Source organism: Triturus cristatus, chromosome 3_2 (genome assembly GCF_964204655.1).
Source record: "Triturus cristatus chromosome 3_2, aTriCri1.1, whole genome shotgun sequence".
Lineage (NCBI taxonomy): Eukaryota > Metazoa > Chordata > Amphibia > Caudata > Salamandridae > Triturus > Triturus cristatus.
In genome coordinates this window covers 473195126-473217799 of record NC_140584.1, presented here as the reverse complement: position 1 = coordinate 473217799, position 22674 = coordinate 473195126, and the positions used below count along the sequence as shown (strand labels likewise).

The 22674-nt window shown below is 43.9% G+C and overlaps 1 protein-coding gene across 2 annotated transcripts in view; it reads left to right on the top strand.

Annotated features, from left to right (window-relative positions):
- Positions 1-16780: 16780 nt before the first annotated feature.
- The window catches only part of PDE3B (phosphodiesterase 3B), a 1362481-nt gene continuing 1356587 nt past the window's right edge, over positions 16781-22674 (top strand). The window contains exon 1 of one of the 2 annotated variants that reach the window (XM_085648114.1): positions 16781-17900. In XM_085648114.1, coding sequence (XP_085504240.1) covers positions 17127-17900 — 774 coding nt within the window. In that variant the 5' untranslated portion in view covers positions 16781-17126. The remainder of the gene's footprint in view (positions 17901-22674) is intronic. The other variant, XM_085648115.1, reaches the window with a different exon arrangement.

The window sequence follows — 22674 nt, the reverse complement described above, 5'->3', positions numbered from 1 at the left end:
AAGCAGAGTGATCTGCCTCCAGTGCGGGCACGGCATATTTTAGGCATGATGGCCAGGTAGGCATTGGAAGATCTTAGGTGTCTAGATGTTGTGCAGTGATTAACGCGCTTATTTAGGTAGCCGGCTCCTAAGCTGTGGAAAGCTTTAAAGAAGATGGTCATCTCTTTGAAGTTGATCCATTTTTTTATGCGGAGCCAGTGTAGAGACTTAAGAATAGGGTTCATACTAGATCTGGGTTTAGGTTTCAGAATGGCTCTGGCCGCCGCGTTTTGTACTACTTGTAGGTGCTGGATAAGGGCTTTGGGAAGACCGAGGTACAAGCTGTTGACATAGTCAAGCTTTGATGTCACCAGAGCCTGCATCACGATCTTTCGACTCTCATGCGGTAACAGTAGCAGGAATTTTTTTAGCATCCTGAGTATGCCAAAGCAAGCTTCAGTTAGAGTTTGGATTGGAAAGCGCATGGAGAGTGTCTTGTCTATGACAATTCCTACGTTTTTGACTTTCTCCTTTTCCGCGGGCGGGGGCAGCAGATCTTTTGGCCACCAAGAGCTCCAGTCAGGTGTTTCTGGATTACCAAAGAAAATAACTTCAGTTTTGTCAGGATTGCACTTCAGCTGATTGATCTTAAGCCAGTTAAAAACCTTTGTGAAGCAAGACCTAATCATTGCACCGTCAAAGTCGGTTCCTTTTTCACATGTAAAAATCAGCTGAGTGTCATCAGCATAGGAACCAATTTTGACGCTCTCTTCCTCTATCATAAATGCAAAGGGGGATAGATATATATTAAAAAGGGTAGGACTGAGAATGGAGCCCTGAGGGACACCTACATTCATGGCCGGAACCGGGGATGAGAAAGGTGGGAGCCAGATGTCCTGAGATCTATTTGCCAAGAAGGATGACATCCATGTTAAGGTGCCCCCCCAGGTTGATGTTAGCAAGTCTCTCCAGGAGCCTCTCATGTGGGACCGTTTCGAAGGCCGCCGACAGATCGAGCACTATCAGAACAGCCTTGCCTCCCTGGTCCAGCTTACCCTTGAGAAATTCAGTCACATCCAGGAGAGAGTACTTCGTACTGTAGTTAGCCCTAAAACCGGATTGGGACTCATGAAGGAGCTTCCCATCATCAATGTTTTTTTGGAGGGCCTTGTTTACATGCTTTTCTAATACTTTGGAGAGGGCAGGAAGAAGGGAGATTGGCCTGTAGTTGGCAGGGTCCGTCAGTTTGGCGTTAGCCTTTTTTATCAGTGGAAGAATCTTTCGGCATGTTGCCTGAGGAGAGGGAAGCATTAAAGAGCTGGTTTATGGTGGGAGCTAATAGGTTCAGGATATTCGCTGGACATGGGTCGGTAGGAGAGCCAGACTTAATGCTTTGGAGAAGGGTCAGTGACTCTTCAAGCTAAAACTCAGGGAAAACTAGTAAAGATGGAGGATCCAAGAGGTGAAATTTGCTATTGGAACTAAGGTAGAAGGTCAGTTCTTCCTCTGAGATGTTACTGATGGCTTGTTGGATCAAGGAGATCTTTTTGTGGAAGAATTGAGCTAATTGCTTAGACCATTCTTCCGTACATGGCCCTTGCTTGGTGCCTGCTTTCGGGACGGTAAAGGATTTAACTATGCTAAAGATTTCCTTACTCTTATTTTGGGCATTTTCTATTTTGGTTTGAAAGAAGTTTTTCTTGGTGGCCTTCACAAGAATGTAATGAGCTTTTAAGGTGTCTTTATACACCTTCCTGTCCTCAGGTAGATAGGATTTACGCCATTTCCGTTCCATTTTTCTACAATTTCTTTTGCTAGATCTGAGGGAACCGTTAAACCATGGAGCTGGTGAGGCCGACCTCTTTGAGGAGCGGGAAACAACCGGTACCACTGTACCAATGTTGGTTTGGAGCCAGGAATCTATTGAGAGGGTGTCAGAGTCGGGGCAGCCAGACAGCTCCGGTGAGGAACAACCGAGGGCATCTGCTAAAATCGGGATGGATATTTTATGGAACGTCCTGTAATTAGGGACCCTGTGCCTTGTGTTAGCCCGAGGGGCTGTGGCAGAGTTGGGAAGGACACATTTTAATAGGAGGTGGTCAGACCAGGTAATGGGAAGAGGTAGGCTTGCTTATATGTCAAAGTTGTGAAAGATTTGGTCTAGGGTATGGCCCTTCTCATGGGTGGCAGAAGAAATAGATGGAAACATGTTGCAGGCCTGCAGCGTCCCCAACAAGGAAATTGTTTGAGGGTCTTTTCCATTGTCCATATACATATTGAATTTTCCCAGAATAAGGCAGTTGTTGTATTTTAAGACCAGGGAGGTGGTGGCTGTATTAAGCGTAGTAATAACATTTCCAATTGCAACGAGAGGTCTGTAAATCAGAAAAACAGCTATGCTATGATGGGGGAAAAGGTACAGCAGAAGCCTAAGGACTCTGCACCCTCGATGTTTTCCATTGGTATGGGAGAGCAGTCTAGTTTTTAATTGTAAATTATGGTGACACCGCCCCCCTTACCACTTTGTCGGTCTCTCCTAAAGATTTTATAATCCGTAGGGATGGCCAAGGTGATAGTAGGGTTGGAGGCTACAGACAGCCAGGTCTCAGTGAGAAATAAAAGATCAGGCTGTTCGTCTAAAAGTAGGTCATAAATGTGTGGTTCATGCATTTGCATAGAGCGACAATTTAAAAGGGTGGCCTTTAAGTCCTCTGTTTTCTTATTGTTTTTACACTTATTGTTGCGTGGGAGGATCTTGGGTGCAAGTTTCCTAGGCTGGAGGAGAGACTTATTGCATTGAAAGTCTACCTCCTAGCTCGGATCAGCGGCTGTACACTGACATAATGGTAGCCGCCTAAGGCTAAACAGTTTTTCCCTATTGTAATATAGTGGAAGAAACTCACCGGAGGGGAACTGGGCAGCATGGCCAGAGCCAGACGCCTCCGGGATGGTGACGGGCGCAGAGGGCCTTGCGCCTTTGGCACACCAGCGGCGCGCCGAAGGCACGCGTCCGTTTGCATCGGGAAGATATAGGCTAATGCCTTTGATGAAACTGGACCGCTAACGCAGCTGAGGAAGCGGAAACTACGTGGGCGGAAGTGAGGAGCCCGATAGTAGCCCCAGCCCTCCGCACAATCGGCCTATCAGCCACGGCGGACCAGAAATGGAGAAAAAGCGAGATGTGAATCGGAGCAGCTAAGGAGGTGCAGGCAAGCAGAATCAAGTAAAGTGCAAGTGCGCGTAGGTAGAAGAAATTGTTAAAAAGCACAGAGTAATTCAGCCACAATATACAATTTTAAAAAGTATTAAAAACCTAGTAGCAGGGCAGGAAACACTAAATCCTACTGCTGTCAGCTGCACGCGTCTGTTTGCATCAGGAATATATAGGCTAATGCCTATGATGCAAACTGGATCGCTAATGCAGCTGAGGAAGCGGAAACTGCGTGGGAAACAGGGGCTCAAATTGGATCATAAATTCAAAGCTGTTCTGAACAGGGGCCCCCAAAATATGTTTGGCCCAGGGCCCCCAAAATCCTTAAGATGTCCCTGCGTGTGCCTGGCAGTGCCTTTGCTGGAGACCTCACGGTCCGCATCAGGGCTGGCTCACGCTGGGTTACAGAGCCTTCACTGCATTGTCGGTGGATGGTGTGGGTTGTGATTTTAAAAACAGGGGTCAGAAGTGAAATTCGTTTTTCCATAGAAGCTTGTTAAATGCACAGACGCTCCTTCCACCTGGAGTGATGGGTGCAAAAGACAGCAATGATAGCGCGAGAGGAGTAAAGACAGAGCTGGGGTCGCTGCTGTCTGGGTTAGATGCTACCGAAGTACCCAAAATAAAAATTAAAAGGAGTAGAGATGCAGGATTCGGAAGCGTGAAGAACTCGTCAGCACTGGTGGTGAGGGCAGTAGAAACGAAACTGCTGTGGTGTGGCCAGAGGCCTTGTGCACACAAGAGCATGTGGCACCAGCGTTAGAGACCCATGGCTTGGAGTCACTGTGTGAGGAACAAGGAAAACTAGCGCACTCTGACAACATAGGTGTGATGAAACTTTGCTCTGACGGTAGCGGAGCAAATGAAATGGGACTCCCGGACTCCAGTTGGGTAGTAAAGCACAGCCAGAATTGTGGTGCAATGGGTTTTTGACATACTAGGTCTCAGGTCACTGCAGTTGCTGCACTAAAAATGACTATATCCATGAGCACTCGCTTTGTCTGCAAGTCTGTCAGTTTTTACTGGGACACCGAAAATGTGTTGAGGGCCTTCTTTTCCTGCTGATGGCCTGTGCTTGTAATATCTCTCTACTCACCACCTTGTAGCCTCCCTCCTCCCCACCACACTCCTGCACTGTCGGCAAATGCTCCTCACAGCACATATAGATAGCGCTTAATATGGTCAGGAATAAGCGCTATATACATGGTAGTACTGCGTAGAGTATATAGCTTTCACGAAACTATCTGTTTCATTTTAGAGAGTGAGCTCAAAAAAATCCATGTATTTGCTGCCAAATAATACATTTCTGACGTATGACCTTGAGCCTGAAACCATTTTTGTGTGGATATCTGTCAGTAATGTGTAGGAATGTGCTTTTGTCTTGCCAGAGTTTCCTCGATTTATAGGTCACAAATGTCTTTTACAGCCAAAGGCAATTATAATACCTTGTTTTCACATCATAAGTTATGTCCAGAAAAGAGAACCTCCACTTCCTCTTTGATTACAGTTCCTAATTTGTGTTTTGATAACATTTTCCCCTTCCCTGTTCATCTCCGAGAATGTTGCCATTCTGTCTTGCTGCACGAGAGAGTTTTTTGCATGTTGAATGCACTACATGTGGTGTGCTCTGGGGAATCCATGTCTTGGGACTTAGTCTAGGAGTGTGAGAACATAGCAGTCGTCTAAGAGGCGGGTTGGTTGCACAGCTTTTACTGGTTCTGCTTCCAGTGGCCACAAAAATGGACCGTAAAAGAAGCATATTTTTTATATATCGACATTGTTCACATGAATTGTGACCTGAGTCATGATGTTAGCTGCAGTGTAAAATGCAATATCAACATCATTAAAATAGTGGTTATTAGCCCCTACCCATACTATTATTAATATATCAGCCTGACATTTACTCACATGGACATAAGAGAGCTAATTTTACAAACATGTTGTGAGGTAGATACTAACCCCAAAACTTCTTGACTGTTGTACACATCGCTAAAGAAGGTCAAGCCAGGCCTATGTTCTTTTTATTTGAAAAATTGGGCTGAAAATGTATCTTTTTATCCCATTTTTAGTTAAATAAGATTTGCACCGAAAATGGCGACCAACCTCCAGAAAGAATGCCGCCCCCTCAGCCCACCACTCACAAACCTCACCAGCCGCCACTGGGGTACTGTCAGGATTAGAAGGACTAAAGGTTAGCCTACATGTGCTATCATCCATAGGAGAAGTCAAAAGCAAAGGAAAAGGAACAATTGCCCACCTTGGAGAGAAGCATGGTGCAACAGGAACTCCAAGATGGCCACTCAAGCATTCAGCAGGGAACAGTTATTTTTGTTTCCCCCAAACGGAGCTCAAGATTTTATGTGAAGTGCGCGCATTCTAGAACCGGGGAACTTCACTGAAGTGAATTCCTGTGAACGCACCATGTAAGTACGTCGGGACTAGTTAGTGAGGGTAGTTTCAATCGAGTGCTTCGTGTTTAGCCTGTCCTTGGGGAGAGTAGGAACTGCTTTCCAGCACGTAGTGTTAACAGGCTTCCATTTCTTCGGAAGTGAAGGAGTTATTCTTCGGAGTCTGGGCGGTTGGTAGTCTTATTCCCAGGGCCGGCTTTAGCACTGGTGGCGCCCTGTGCTACAATGTTAGTTGGCGCCCCCCTCAATGACCACCTCCGCCACGGATTCCCTCACTACCACCATTTGACAGTGCCCCTCAATTTTCCATAACCACTGTCTCTTAGATTAATTTGGTTTTATAGCACCACTCATACCAGTTTAAGATGTTAGAACACAACATCACACATGGATTGTACAGAGACAATCATACATGTGTATATCAGTGTATAGGAAATGTTACATAAAACAGAGGCATACAAGGAGTAGGAGTCACATGTCATCCATACTGGTAGGCCGTATAGTTTAAGAGTCTTTGGTATGGAAAAGCACAAATTCAGAATTTAAAATGTAACATCATTGTTAGGTGTTTTCTTTAATAATAAGAATTTATTTCCCAAATGAACCCCTTTTGCAATATTAGGACAACAAAAGATTGGGCAAAAAATATATAGCTCTAATATGTTCCTTGCAGGTTGCATGCAGCTCTTTGATGGCTGTTAACAGCTCACTGCTCTCTATCAGGATTTTAACTTATAAACTGCAAGTAACAAGGATCTCTGAAGTAACTCATTGACATATTTATATTATATGCACTTTGTGATGTGAACGGGACACGTTCTTCGCAGCAGGCATATTAACCTTCTGTGCTATGATGAGTCAACACGTTCACTAGACAAAGCTCCGGGTCTCTCTCCAGGAAGAACATTAATCACCGGAGTTGTCATTTTTATTGATGGCTGAATATTGCTGGGACAATGTACGCGGTACTGCAAAAATGGGGGAACCAAGAGCTTTTAAACTGAGGTCCTGCACAATGCTCCAAACATATGATCAAAACTAAAAGGGTGTGCAGTTCCTCGAGAGAAAAGAAAGAGAAAAAGGAGGGAGAGAGATTGGTCTCTATAGAATGCCCTCACACACCTAGCAAGGTGTCATGCTTCATCATAGGGCTGTGCTCCTCGTCGGGCCGGCGCGGCATTGCCCGACGGGCTCCCGCGAAGGGGCTCTTTATCGGAGATCTTTTAGAGACAGCCGTATGGGTGCGTGGGGGTAAGTGCAACAAGTGTAGTGAGTGGAAGTGCGGTGAGTTAAAATAGGTATGGTATTGTCAATCGAGGAACAATTTTATTCTGGTGGTATGCCAGCCTAATTAAAATAGGTGAACCCTGAAGGGATTATAATGCTCCTCAGGAAAATAACAAAAAAAAGGTCGACATGTTTCTTGCCCTGTGCCCAGACGGGTCGGTGGCAATTCTTCAGGACCAAATGAGAGAGTGCTCAAAGTAAACTCTACTACATTGTAGGTGACAGTAAAATTTGTACATCACCAAAGGGGGTCCATAAAGTCCCAAGAGGGGGGGTCTGGACCCACTGTTGCGAGACCTAAAAAGACAGAAACAGAACACAATACAAGGAACAGTTTCAGGGCTCATTATAGATGTTTACTGGGTAGCTAAGGTGAGCAGCCATTCAAATGCAAATCGTGCTACCATGGCTATGCGTCTAGAGACCCCATACGGTGGAGTTCACAGTACACAGAAAGGGAACTCTAGACTATAAGCTACAACACCAGTGGTTATGGGTTACTCAATACGCATCATCATGTGTGATAGAGGGCAATAAATGGAACTAAAGGTGCAAGTAGCGAACGTGGTATACTGAAAATAATAATGATAATAACCACCTCCAGGTCGCGGATCACTCTCATGTCATATTAGGGGAATGCAACCACTTTTGTGCAAAATACACGGTTACGGGTGTGTGGGAGTTCAAACGCGGAAACTTACCCCCTGGATTACAGATATTGCTGTACGGGTTCGCCAGTAAAGCCACAACAAGGCTCGCCCTAATAAGAGGACGAGAAAACAATATGCAGTCGCAGAAAAGACCAAGGGTCACATGCCACTGAACGGCATATCAGAGACTCTACTCACGGGGGTTCGGCGTGCATTAAGCCGTGCTCCTACCAAGGCTCTGGCTTCCGTGTGGAGGCTGCGCCGGCGTCATGTAAATAAAGGAAGTGCTCACCAGGAGAAAGAAAGACTAGCACGTTAACAGGGTCGGCCATCTTAGGGATGCCATTAGGACCCAAGAAACTTTATTGAAAATAGTAATTCGCCACACAGAGGTACTAGGAGCGTCAAAAAATGAAGCTCCCAGAAATTAAAAGGGAATGATCGCGGCGAGTGTCTATTGCGACAATTATAAAGGAGAAGACCCGTGATTTAAGTTAATCGCAATGTGTAAGAAATAATCACAAAATCCTGCATATGACAGGAAAAGAAGAATACGGGTGCAAGTACATAAAGGTCAATGCCGACCAATTAGTGTGGCCATGGAAGTTAAGAAAGAATTGCAAAGGTGGACGTCAGTATCTGTCTTGTGGCATGTAAAGTGTCATTTGATAGAATACTGTGCCCCACCAATGAGCAACCAAAGTGTTTGCATCACCAATGTTGTTAACAGTGTCAAATGGATGGATCATGTATTATTCAATGCTGCCCATGGTATATAATCATTAAGGCCGATTGTATGACTCAAGATTTTAAAAATCCATTGTTGTTCCTTCCTGAAGAGGGCATCCTTACTGATCGTAGAAAAGGCTTGCAATATTGTCCACATCAAGTCATTGGCCGTATGGTTCTTCTCCAAAAAATGTGTGCACATTTTTGTGTTTACTTTTTTACACCTGATTTTACTCTGGTGTTCAGAGATTCTGATCTTGACCGGACGTGTCGTCATCCCCACATACATGAGGTCACACGGGCATCGGATCAGATAGCTGCAATTGCGCGTGTTGCAGTTCGTATGGATTTTTTGTTCCCAACTTAGAGATTCCGAAAGTTTGATGTTTTTACTTGTCTTTGTGAGAGGGCACGCGGTACATTGCCCACATGGGTAATGGCCTGTAACAGGTGGTAGGCCCCAAAGTCGCTGTTCGGGCGATGGTGTTTGTCTGGGTCTGGTACTGACAAGAAGGCTCTTCAGATTATTAGTTCTTTTGAAGGCAAATCGGGGCTTGGGGGTCTGTCACTCTCCTACCGACAGTAAATTCCAATGTTTTTAAATGATTTTTTGGATGGAGTTGGACTCTGGCGTGAAAGTGGTCACACAAGTTATTTTATCGGTTTTCGTTTTTTCCGTAGAAGTAAGGAGGGTGTCCCTGCTGGTATTCCGGGCTCTTTTATAAGCCGCTTTGGTGGTCGCCAACGGGTATTCCCTCCTTGACAAATGACCTGTGAGTTCCTATGCCTGTGTTTTGAAGTCCTCCAAAGTACTACAGTTGGGTCGAAGTCTTAGAAACTGTCCATATGGCAAGTTGTCGCGTAGAGCTTTGGGGTGGAAACTACTGAAAAGTAGTGGACTATGGCTATCTGTAGTTTTTTTTTACGTTTTTGTGTTCAGGCCCGTCGGAGTGTTAGAAATGAGCAAATCCAAGAAGGAGAGTTCGTGGACTGAGGAATTGGCCGTGAAACGTAGATAGGGATTAAGGCTGTTGACCCAGGACACAAAAAGGTGGATGGAATTAAGATACCCTTTCCAGAATATGAGAATATCATCTATGTAACGTCGCCAAAGGGTGACGTTCTCCTTATAGATGTTAGTCCCAGCAAAGATGTGGTTGGCTTCAAAATGGGCCATATAGAGGCATGCCAGGCTTGGAGCAAAGGTACTCCCCATCGAAGTACCTTGGACTTGATGGTAAATAAGGTCTTCGAATTGGAAGTAATTCTTGGTCAGTGTGATCTCTGCACACTCCATCACGAATGAGATGGGTGTGGGTGAGTCCCATGTTTGTGCCCGAAGGACTTCTTCCACAACTTCCAGGGTGGCCCTCTGTGGAATATTAGTATAGAGGGCCTCTACGTCCAGGGTGATCAGGGCATCAACACTGGTGCCAGTTTCATTGAACTGCTTGATGATATTCAGAACATCCCTGGTATCAAGTAAGAAGGTTGGAGTCTCTTGTACTAAGGGGCGTAGAAAATGGTCACAGAACCGTGAAAGAGGTGCTAAAGCAGAGCCGATCCCTGACACAATGGGCCTACCTGGTGGGGGTAAGACACCCTTGTGGATTTTTGGCAATGTATAAAAATACGGTATACGAGGATTACTGTTCATGAGAAATTCTGATTCATTTTTGGATATCCAGCCCTGTGCTAGTGCACTTGTCACTAGAGTTCTTATTGTAATGATCAATTTCTTGGTGGGATCTTCTCTGATTTGGGCGTAATACCGCGTATCACTCAGTTGCCGGAGGCATTCTGTTCTATAGTCTGTGGTGGACATGATGACTATAGCACCCCCCTTATCTGCCTCTTTGATGGTGATAGTCATATCATTGCTTAGGTTAGTTATTGCAAGATTTTCCAGGCGGGAATTATTATGGAAAGTTTTCTTCGCTCTCATTGCACTGATGTCCTTGATGACTGCTTTTTCGAAGGCCAAGACTTCTGGCGGCACCATAGCGGACGTGGGTGTACAGGTGGATGGTTTCCGCATGCCCGTGTCAACCTGGGGTGGTGTGTTTTGGTCTTTAAAGAAATTTCTCAGTCGGATTGTGCGAAAAAGGTCATGGAGTTCACAGTGGGTCCTGAAATCATCGGGCCGAGGTGTGGGTACAAATCCAAGGCCCTTGATGAGGACTTGTTCTTCTGTCTGATTCAGTTGTTGATCCGATAGATTCACTATCAGTTTTTCTTGCTTTTGTGACTCCTGAGTTCCATCTGGCCTGGGTCTGTTTGGTCCTGCCAATGAACCTGTTTTTGTTGATTGTAGCCCCCTCTTCTTCTTCCTCTGCCCCTGCCCCAACCTATGCCTATCATTATTATTTTCAGTATACCACGTTCGCTACTTGCACCTTTAGTTCCATTTATTGCCCTCTATCACACATGATGATGCGTATTGAGTAACCCATAACCACTGGTGTTGTAGCTTATAGTCTATAGTTCCCTTTCTGTGTACTGTGAACTCCACCGTATGGGGTCTCTAGACGCATAGCCACGGTAGCACGATTTGCATTTGAATGGCTGCTCACCTTAGCTACCCAGTAAACATCTATGATGAGCCCTGAAACTGTTCCTTGTATTGTGTTCTGTTTCTGTCTTTTTAGGTCTCGCAACAGTGGGTCCAGACCCCCCCTCTTGGGACTTTATGGACCCCCTTTGGTGATGTACAAATTTTACTGTCACCTACAATGTAGTAGAGTTTACTTTGAGCACTCTCTCATTTGGTCCTGAAGAATTGCCACCGACCCGTCTGGGCACAGGGCAAGAAACATGTCGACCTTTTTTTTGTTATTTCCCTGGGGAGCATTATAATCCCTTCAGGGTTCACCTATTTTAATTAGGCTGGTATACCACCAGAATAAAATTGTTCCTCGATTGGCAATACCATACCTATTTTAACTCACCGCACTTCCACTCACTACACTTGTTGCACTTACCCCCACGCACCCATACGGCTGTCTCTAAAAGATCTCCGATAAAGAGCCCCTTCGCGGGAGCCCGTCGGGCATTGCAGCGCCGGCCCGACGAGGAGCACAGACCTATGATGAAGCATGACACCTTGCTAGGTGTGTGAGGACAATGTAGCGGTATCAGGTCTTTTAAAACGATGAACACGGCGCCCCCACCCCAAGTCAGCCCCCGGTGCGATCGCACCGATCGCACCGCTCTAGAGCCGGCCATGCTAATTCCCTTCGCGCAAGTCAAGAATCATGTTCTGCACTGAACAGAAATGCCTCTCCTATTAGCGATTCCTTCTGTCAAGCACCCTCAGCGTTTCCAAACTATTTGGTAGTGTTCCTGCTTGTCGCTTCCTGCGTCTGCACGCTGTGGAGTTCCTCTGAGCAGTACACTACCATTCTGAGCTGTCCAGCTAAGTACCTTCATTGTGAATTTGTTAGTAACTGCTGTAGCAATAGAATTCTCATTAATACCTTTTTATGAATTGATTGGACAGTGTTAACAGAGGAAAGAGTAATTCTTACCGGAGTTTCTTCCTGCCTGGAGATTCTCCTGTTTGAAGACCAAGAAAAATATTGTTATATAAGGATTACTGTAAAGAAGGAGTAGTTTTATCTTCCAGAATTAACAAGACCACAAATACGCAAGAATTACTAACTAGGAAATATTCTACTCATCCAAATAGAAGAAGGAGCACAGATCTTGGTTTACTGGGTATGTTCTAGTTAAGAATTGAGCTCTCTAAAGACTGTGAAGCAGTGCTTAATTTGAGCCAGTGCTTTCTGGTGCTCAGCACCGGCACCTAATCCTCAGGACCGGTGCATCAGTTAAGGACACACTTATTTAGAACGCACATGATTTTCCTCAGACTCACAGGATGTTGAGCCACGCTGAGACTCGAACCGGGTTCTCCAGCTCTGAAATCATCAGCTCTACTTATTAGGCCAAGTCCTCTCCAGGTTAATAAGTGCCCTGGGTATAGTCAGGAGGTAGTTTGCGCCAGCACATTTCTCCTCTTAGCGCTGCCTCCTGAGGAGAGCCCCGGCCCTTTTTATTTTACAAATTAACCACTGCTGTTAAGGTTACTTAGTGTTACTTCTAGAAATTAATTGTTAATTTCCAGAAGTCTAATTGAATGTTATGTTTAGTTTCTTAGGCACCCCTGAAAGGAAGACACTCGCATCCGACCTAGACTGAGGCATTCTAATGAAAGGGAGCAGAAAGCAGAGAATTCAAGGCAATCTCTTTTTTTCGTTTTTATTTTATCCCATTCCCTTTCCCCCCTAAGGACCTACTTGGTTCCGAATAGAAAATCTGGTTACAGGAGGAGTTCTGGGAGAGGCATTGGGAAAGATCATCGTTCTGCTCCTGTGCAAGCAAGAGGTAAGGCTCTTGACAGATGGCGGCTGCATCATGGAGCTCGAGTCTGCCCATATTTTGTTGTTAAAGCGTTTAGAGTTGCAGGCTCCCCCAAGGTAACGCTTTCCACATTTGAATATAATCAGAGCCTTATTATGATGCCGCACATTTACCAAATATCTCAGTATTTACTTTAAATGGGCAATTTTAGATATATATTACGTTTATCTAACACCATCTACATTACAAACATTATTCTCTGGAATTCTTACCTAGTAATATATTTACTAATCAAATACCATGTACACCCATAAATTGAGTTAACATATACTCCTAACGCACTATAAAGCCAATATTATGCACTTCTATATCATTGCAAGATTTATGCTAAATACTATACAAGATAGATTCCTTATGAATGCAGGGGTGTAGCTTAGTCAGTATGATTGGGGGTGTGAGCTTCAGATTTCCCAACAATCACGCTGAGACATCTTGTTAAAACACATTACGCGAAAAGCAGGACATGAGGGGGGCTTAAGGGGTAGCAGAAAGAGAAAGACGTGCAAATTGTTTAGGGTTATTCAAAAATTTATTTTTTTAGACTAATCAACATTTTTAAGGCCTTCAAAATGGAGATGAGAGAGAGAGTGTGTGTGTGTTTTTGTTAGTGTGGGCATATAAAAATCCAGGTGAAATCCAACAGATACTTTACATTACCTGACTGAAAGCCCTAGTACCTAATTCTTTACCACATAATACACTTTTTAAGGAGGTATAACACCCCAACCACCCCAAGGAGCTATGCCCCTGTATGTATAAAACTTATCTGCTCAGAAGAGGCAAACAAAAGAGGAAGAAAATTAAAGACAGGGAGATTTTAGAGGACTTGAGATTTCTATTTTTTGTGAAGTAATGTTGAGTTCTGATTCTGAGAACTTTTTGGTGTTGCTGCTCAGAAGAGTGAATACAAGTTTAATGTATAATTCTAGCCTCCTGTCTTGTCATAAAATCCATAACAGCTGAAGCTGCAGTGCACCAAGATAACAAGTCTCCCCAATAAAACATAATGTATCACTCAAATATCAGCTTTAAATATAATGTGTATTTGTAAAGTGCATGCTTAACCTATAGGGTATCCTGGCACTGAAATAACATGTTTATTGTTAACCAACTGGATAGTTGCAATGGTTGAATTGGAAATTCATCTGCAAGTTCAACCATTTTAGAAAAATATCATCCTATGGGTTCTGAAAAAACACACATTTTCATCTTGAAAACACGATTCTGAATTTTGGTATTCATATATTCGTTCAACCATGAAAACCTTCTAATTTAGTGTGATGGTTTTCACACAGGAGAACTACTTGCAGGTAGATGGAGAGTTACCATTAGCTCATGAGCTGTTCATTGGAGAAGCTTGGTCTGGAAAAACAAAGTCAGGATTTAAAACATGTGTGGGGTCCACAGAACGCAGTGGTTGCGGTTGTCTGCACTAGTAAGTATATATTGCTACCCAAATATATAATTTATACCAAGAGTAGAATAGCAGAAGATTGAGAAAAAATACAATAAAGATCTAAACCTAAGCTTTGCAGTTTACATGCAACTCCTTGAAACCAGTTCATAACTCACTGTTCTATATTACAAGGATTGTAACTTATAACGTGCAGGTTACACAGGGATGTTTGTGTCAAACGTAGTAACCCACTGAGCAGTCCAAATAAAACACAGATCAGTGACCTGCATGTTACATGTTGTGCTTTGTAGCAGGCACATTAGCCATCAATGCTAGTTTATGGTGAATCAAACATGTGACTAATCTGCACACAGATTCTCCCAACAAGTACATTAATCACCAGAGTAATTTCACTATTATTATCCAGTATAAATTGTTGGGTACAAAAAGACTCCCAATTTGTGGGCTCCTGAAATAATTGTTTTCCATATTCAGCACTGATGGTAGTGCACCTTCTAAGGTTCTCATTACAAGTTAGGCAGAATAGGGTGAGGTATCTATCACATATGGTAAATATTATTACCTTGGGGTGAGGTATTTACCATGATTAGTAAATACCTCTTATTACGCCTTTTGACTTGTAAATAAGGCATAACAAGCAGAATCCATATTTAATACACCAAATTTCATGTTTTTGCCTTTTTACAAGCTTTTTCCCCTGATGCATTTCAGCAGGATTGATGTGCCGGAATCTATCAGGTGAAAACTGTGAGGGTGTGATAATTATCACACAACTCGTAATTCCAATCCCTGTGCAAACAAATGTTTTGCACAGGGATTTTGAGGCGAATTAAGGCCTATGTTGAGTATAAACTGGCAAAGGCCCTCATTATTTGTGGGCCTGTAAATAGTGTGATATTTATCGCACCTGATAAAATCTGACTCCACTGATTTGGAATTTATCGTATGTGATACAAGCCACCCAATTACTTGTTTCTGGGGGATAACATTCCGATTTTGGTGCTTACCGCATCAAAGTCAGCATGTTCTGGTGGATACCGGGCATTTACCCGCAATAACTATCGGCGTGTTTGACCTGCTGATATTTATTCACACAGCTCATGACTGCGATATGTGCTTATTGCAATTAACAGTGCTGATTGTAATGATGGCCTTAAGCAAGGGAACAACACAGCAAATGGAACAATGCTAAAAATCAGGTAAAAATGAGGCCCTCATTATGAGTGGCCTGGTAAACGGTATGATATTCATCACGTGATAAAATACGACTCAGTAGAATTTGATATTATCAGGTGCGATAAATACCACTCAATTACGAGTTTGGGGGGAAAAGCATACGCATTTTGAACAGTAAGCACCAAAATATGCATGTTCCAGTAAATACTAGGCATTTTCTCCAATAAATGTCCGCAGATTTGACCCACTGATATTTATCACAAAACTCATTATTGTAAGATGTGCTGTAACAGCAGTTACTGCACATATCACAATTACAGGGCTGTTCATTAGAGTGGTATAAAGCTGGGGAAGAAAACAACAAATCAAACACTGCTATTAGTCAAGAAAAAAATTAGGCCTTCACTTAGAGTGGCCTAGTAAACAATGTGATATTTGGCACACACGATAAATTCGATTGCAAGTTTAGGCGAATAACATGCAGATTTTAGATGCTTACTGTAGCAAAACCTGCATGTTCTGTACATAAGGCCAGTGTTTAATTTGAGCAGGTGTTCCATTCCTCAATGCTCAGCACTTTTTTTCTCTACATCGTCACTTGTGATAGTTCACCACATGGTGGGGCTATTTGCTACTTTTAGATTTCCTAAGTGTGTTTAATAATTCAGTACACATATAAGATCAATTTCGGATGTCCATCCCATTCTTAAAGCTTTGTGTGGCCTGGAATAGTCAGAATTCTCACACTCGTAGGAGCATGGTAGCTGTGTTGGTACTGGCATCGACAGTGCTGACATTGGCAACGGTTCGTGCAAGCGGCAGTAGCCTTCTTAGAAGGGATCTTTGGCACTTACATTTTTACAAACTAAGCATTATATTGGGCATTTTTAATCAGGTTTGGCCCGATAACATTTATAACAAAACTCATAACTGCGATATGTGCAGTAACAGCAGTTACACCATATATCTCAGTTAACCGGGACGCTTGTAACAATTAACTTAGACTTCTCCAGAGACACAATGCACACCATTGCTCTATGTTAAGTCATCATCCTCTCCTGGGCTCCGAGAGATCCCCTAGGGGGATGATTCCTGCGCTATATAAATAATAATAATAAATAATAATAATAAATAATAATAAATAATAGATCCACTAAGAAAAGGATTATCCGCGTGGTTTTGTGATCTTACTTCATGCATTTTAATCTGTATGTAAGACGTTGAAGTCGATTACTAAATATAATTGTCAATCGTTGTGTATTAAATGTTCCGTCTAAGTTGTTCAAAATATTTACGCCTAGGTATGATACATACTTTCACTGAAAGAAACTAACCTTTCAGTCGCGTTTATATACATTCGCTGCCCTTGGCCCTGGCAGGCGTCTACTCCCAAAGCTGCAGCACGCGTTGACACCAATCAGCCAATGAGAGCAAGGGCGGCGGTTGGGCTGGGGCTGCCTGGCGCGAGCGCTATTGACGCTGCTGCTTCAACAGCCACCTTCTGGAGGCCGGCACGTGCGCGCGCGCCAGAGGGTAGTTGCAAGGGGGCGGGTAGGACAGCTGTCCTAGCTATGGCGCCGGGAGCTGCGTGCGCGCCCCCGCTGCGCTGCCCTCCCTGCCTGCCGCAAATAATGCTGCTGCCGAAGTCTGGGGGCGGCAGCGAGTCCGAAGTTTTCTGAAAGAAAAAAGCGAGGAGAAAAATAATAAAAACCACGCTTTTCAGTTAAGAATTCATGAAAAACATGCTGCTGGGCTGCAGATGAGGGCACGTGGCACTCGCTTGGCGGCAGCGGGTGACTGAAAGCAATGAGCAGGGCGGCCAGGCTGTGAGAGGCTCCGAGAGCGAGATGAGGCACACGGACAGTGCTTGCCCCGCCGAGGGCTTGCGGAACGGCTACGTGAAGAGTTCCGTCAGTCCGCTGAGGACCGACCCGCGGAGGGGCTTGCTAGTGCTGCTGTACGGGGCTGTCCCGCGGCGGTTGGCGGCCGCCGGGGCAGTGTCCGCGGTGCTGCTGGCCGCCCTGCTGTGCCTGAGCCCGGGGTGGCCACCGCTGCAACCCGTCCTGCTAAGCCTGGTGCACGCGGCCAGCCCCCTCTTCAGCACCGGCTGCGCCTTCTTCTTCCTTAGCGGCTGGCTGTCCCGGGAGCGGCGGGGCGGCGCGGGCCGTCTTGGACTCCTTGCCCTGCCCGCTTGCTGCTCCCTGGGGGACGCGCTGTTACCTGGGGCTGCGGGAGAGCCGGGCCGTTTGCTCGCGGCTCTGGGATGCGTGGCCCTCCTCGCCCTGTCCCTCGGCCTCCGGTTGCGACCCGCGGTGTTGCTGTTGCTCTTTGCCAGCCTGGCTTGGCTGCAGTCCGTCACCGGTCTGGGCTCCCTGTCTCCTGCCGCTCGCCCCCTCTGCGCCTTTCTGGCTGGGCTGGTGGGCTCCCTCCTGGCCTTCAACTCGGACCTTTTCGGCCAGCTCCAGGAGGCCGTCCCAGGAGGGGTGGCTGAAGAAAAGGTACCCGTGATCCGGCCCCGCAGGAGGTCCAGCTGCGTGTCTCTGGGGGAGACCTCCAGCACCTACTATGGCAGTGGAAAGATGCCCCGGAGACCGTCTCTGCCATGCATCTCTCGGGAGCAGGTAGGTGCGAAAAACCCCAAAATGTATGTATGGTTCCTGAGTGCGGTTGGCCAGACATGTTGGGGCTCTTGCTACTGCTGGGACCTGCTGCAGGCAAATATCATTACTTTCAGGTAAACCAGTGAGAGTATCAGTCGTATCAGTCAGTGCCTTGTATGACTTGGGGCTGTCTCAGTGAGAGAGAGAACCAGCACGATGCATAAACCGTCTGTCTACATTACCTCAAATGAGAAGTTTCAGAGCAAGAGAAGGCCTCGCTGAACTGTATCAGTAAGAAAGGGTGGAAAAACCAGTCAGAGGGTGCACAACTCGAGTGTATAGAAAAGGCCCGGGAACCCCACGGGTTGAAAGTAACAGAACTGAGGTGGTGCAGTGGCAGGACCAAAACTGCTCCCAGCACGAGGTGCTGAGTTGGGGGTGGAGGGGTCAAGGCATGTTCCGACAACGTTATCAATTCAGCCTCGGTGGCACTGGTCAGATGTTCCAGAAATAGTAGTCCTCTTGCAGCGCCAAAACGTGTTGTGGAGAAAGAGATTTGACCCGCATCAGTGCGGGAGGAACTAAAAATAAAACGGTACTAGGCCATAACCGTTCCGAAGCCCACTAGAATACCGGCCGCAGAAGATAGTTGGACTCCAAACCCCAAAGGGGAAGAACTGTTAAAGCATTAAACAGATAAGCACAACCATAATTCACGTAGTGTTCTGAGAACAGGGACTGACTAAATCATAGGTAGAACATCGTACAAACGTCCCATTAACTAGAGGTCAAACGGAGGTGCTAGAAAAAACATAGCAGAAGGGGGAAATAAGGTCTTTTCCGAAGGCTAATTATTTATTTCAGTGATTGCATCCGTTCACCGCCGCTTAATGTAGAAGTACCCTCACTTATATGGTTATCGCATTTTTACAGATTGCTTGCATGGTAATGGAGGTTACGGCGGCTTTTTGCTATACTGCCCTTTCTGGCCACGCAGTAGAACAGTTTACAGAATAAGACATTTTCTCTCTCTTCTACCTTTTAGAAATCTGCTTGATTTGTGTATGAATTGAACTACTCGGAGGTATTTTCCTGTATCGTGCCCGCTGGGAATAGTATTAATTCACTCAAATAGCCAGAGCATTTATAATGTATAACGTTTCAGCATGGGTGAAGAAGCGCCTCTGCGGGAAACACCACTAAGTAACCTCTAATGAACCATTAGCCTCTGAAAGAAACGATGTGCGTGTGATACACCTGCTGCCCATTCTTCGGCTGCTATAAATCACATACAATCCGTGTCTTCTTCTTATGCTTTGGGTAGCTTATTTGATTAGTTATTTAAATTGTATCCGCGCCAAGGCCTGTGATGACAGTAAACAGGCGCTCTGGGCGCACGAGGTGCACATTTCAGAGGGGGGCGGGGGCAGCCTTTGCGTGTTTTTCTTTCTCATCGACTTGTGAATGAGAGACGCTTGAAATGATTATTTTTGGAAACCTGAAGTGCATTGCTGGAAAGGCACTTGTATGCTGTAGGGAAGGGTACGTGGCAGGGAGCTAATCAGTCTGCTTGCTTGTGGTCATCGAGCACTCCAAACCTTATTCGGCTTCTGTAGCGCTCGGATAGAGGAATACCACTGATACGGATTATTTTTGGAGTGATGCATTCGAAGTGAAATATTTTCGTAACTGTGGTGTTAATTGTACATAGTCGTGGCACGGGAATGCTTTACGTTGTTAATGCGTTACCAATGTTTGTATTTGCATTTTTTTGTCTGTTTACTAAGAAACATACTATCCTCCCAACTCAGCTTTTTGACTAGAGTACACGTGGACCTGTTTTAGTCCTTTATTTTTTCACCCAAGCTCACCTTTTCTTGTGCACGTGTATTATGCTCGACGTTGTCAAAGCATGGCACCAAGACTGACCCGTGCGAGGAGGTACTCTGTGCGTGACTAGTTGAATTCTACGCTCAGATAAATTGCTGTAGAAGCGGAAGTAATGTCAATAAGTATTTATGCAGAGGCAGCAGATGTTCACTTAAGCGGGTACACATGTGACTGGGCTGCATCACAGTACCCTTTTAAGGGGACCTTTGGAGGCGAGGTGTTTACTTGCTAATGATAACGTACCAAGCAGCCGTATTCCTTCAAATGTTTGACTGCTGGCCACAGTGCATTATTTCATTTCAACGTGCATACCGCGAATTAATGTGCAGGCAGCAGTTTATTTTTTGTGATTTGAGTACTGTCTCAGATTTACTCTTAATCCATGTACACACTTAGTGCACAAATCGCATTTTTTTTTTAAATAGGAAAAGTCAATTGGCACAATACATGTTGAATTTGGACAGCAGATCAACTCTGCGTCGCATTAACCTCAACTGCCATACAGTCGTTAGCTGCTGTCGAAATATTGACCCATTCGAAGTCATTTGGTCGTATTCTTAATTCGCACAGGAATATTCCAACCTGTTTGGCATTAGTAATTAGCCGGTTAAGGTTCATGCCTATCGTGGTTTGTCAGCTATATTTTGAAGCGTTCACGCTCACACGCAGTGAACGTGGTTTTCGAAAGAAGCAGTTTGAGATGCACGGTTTCCTGGCCAAATTCACCACCACTTAGGTCAGTAGCATCCGCAGTGAGGCCAGTTCTGCTGTTTACCAAGCTGTTTAATACACATTTAATTGTGCTCAGAGATTTGTTTTTGAAACGGGACCGTACTTTTTTGTGTTAGGTTGGTTCACAGTGAGTAAGGCTTCGGCGTACTATTTATTTACTTTTGAATATTAGAAGCCTGCATTTTATATCGTATACTTGATGGCTAGCGGGGAGAGAGCGGTTTAGTACCATTTATCAACGTGTTTTGACGCTTTCTGTGTTTTTTTTATATATATATATATATATATATTTTCTTTGTCATCAAAAAGTTGATTTATTGGCCATACTCCGCTATCATAGGCGTGTGAACGTTAGGCTGCTAACTTAAGCACATCTGTTACAGAAATCCCCCCCCCCCCCCTATGTTCTTCTGAGCAAAATTGAGCTTTATTTTAACATATTACAATTCAGTAACCTAATTTTTCTCTTTTTAATCCCACATAAACATTTTCCATTTTTTTTCTCACTATGTCCACATGTATAGTCAGACCAGAAGTTCAAATGTATAGTGTGTCCATGAAACTGTTTTTTTGTATAAATAGTGAGTTCAGTTTGCATTTCCAACTATGCTCAAAATCGCATTTCAGAAAAATGTTCAAAGCATTAAAATTTTTGTTTTGTATTCTATTTTACGTTATTTGCCATTTTATGAAGATACAATTAAATGAAAATGATGCACATTTCAACCTACTGTGACTCTAGTCTGTTTAATCTTGAAAAAATGTAAGATCCGGTAACCAAGCCTTCTCTTGCAAAACTTGATTTAGTTACATTTTTATTGTTTAAACATTTTTAAAACACGTGGACACTTCTAACCTTGCTTCATTGTTTATATACCTAACTCGCTGTTTACATTTCCACAGCTGTAACTTTAAAGTCCATTTCACATGGTTGAGGGGCAATGACCCGCCCCAGTCTTGAATGAGACCTGGAGCTTCAGTATTGATGGACAGAGGGTTCACTGTTGGTTATATCTGCTATAATCTTCACACACATTGGGAAGTTTGAGATCATGCGTTATGTTATATAAGGCCAATTGGAGTGTGTTTTGATGATGAATAACGTCATGGGTATTAAAGAAAAAAAAGAATCCAATATATTTACTCCTCGAAATATCTGTCCAGTAAGCAATATTACAATTGGCACCATCGTTGTAGTGTTGTTACTTGTGATGGAACTAATTTGCAATGTTTGCATTTGAATATATATATATATATTTTTTTTTTTTTGCTGAGTTTTTCTTTTTTTGGTAACCGAGGCATTGACTTGCCTCTAATTGTGTGAACTCTCAATTTGTATATTGTGTATGTGTATTTCAGCATTTAAGGTGACATGGTAGGGTTTCCCTTTCTAGTAATACTTGTACTCTATTACCCTTTCTTTAGCATCTGTATCCACTCTTACGTTGGACAGACAACTCACCAGCTTGATGTCTTGGGTCTGCTTCTGATAGTTAGAGACAAATCTCATATTGAAACTGGTAAAGTTAGGACACCAATCGAAGGGCTAGCTGCATATTGTGGAATTTTTTAATTTCTTATTGCATGTCTAAAATCATATTATAATTTAGCTTCATTTTATACTTGGACTAAAATATTCTTGTAGTTTTTTCTTCATTTGCATACGTCATCTAATACAACTACATATACGTGATTTTTGCTTTTGTTTTCTAAACCTGGTCTCTTATCATGAGACTGGCTAGGCTATATGGAATACTCTTTTATTAATTAATATAAGGGCTACTTTCCCGACACGGCCTCATAACCTCTGATTCTGTTTTCAAACCTAGGCAGCATTTCTCTTTTGAAGCATTACATGTTCCACTATGTGGGCAGAGCTGGTCTGTTAATCAATAAGGGAGCTAGGATTGCAAGTAAACACAATTTAAAAAAAACCTTTAATGTTAAGCTTCTGGTAATGTATGTTTACAATAACAAAACTAAACTGTGTAAGATTCCTAGGAATTCTCATTGTCTGATTGCAAGCATTAGCGGCAGCATTTGAGTTTAAAATAAATCTTTTTTTGTTTTTAAGCATTTCCCTGTATCCAATTCTGGACTCTACTTCAAAGATGGTGTAGTATTCATAGATCAAACGTTAACTATATGTGTTATATATTAAAGTTCCCCCTCA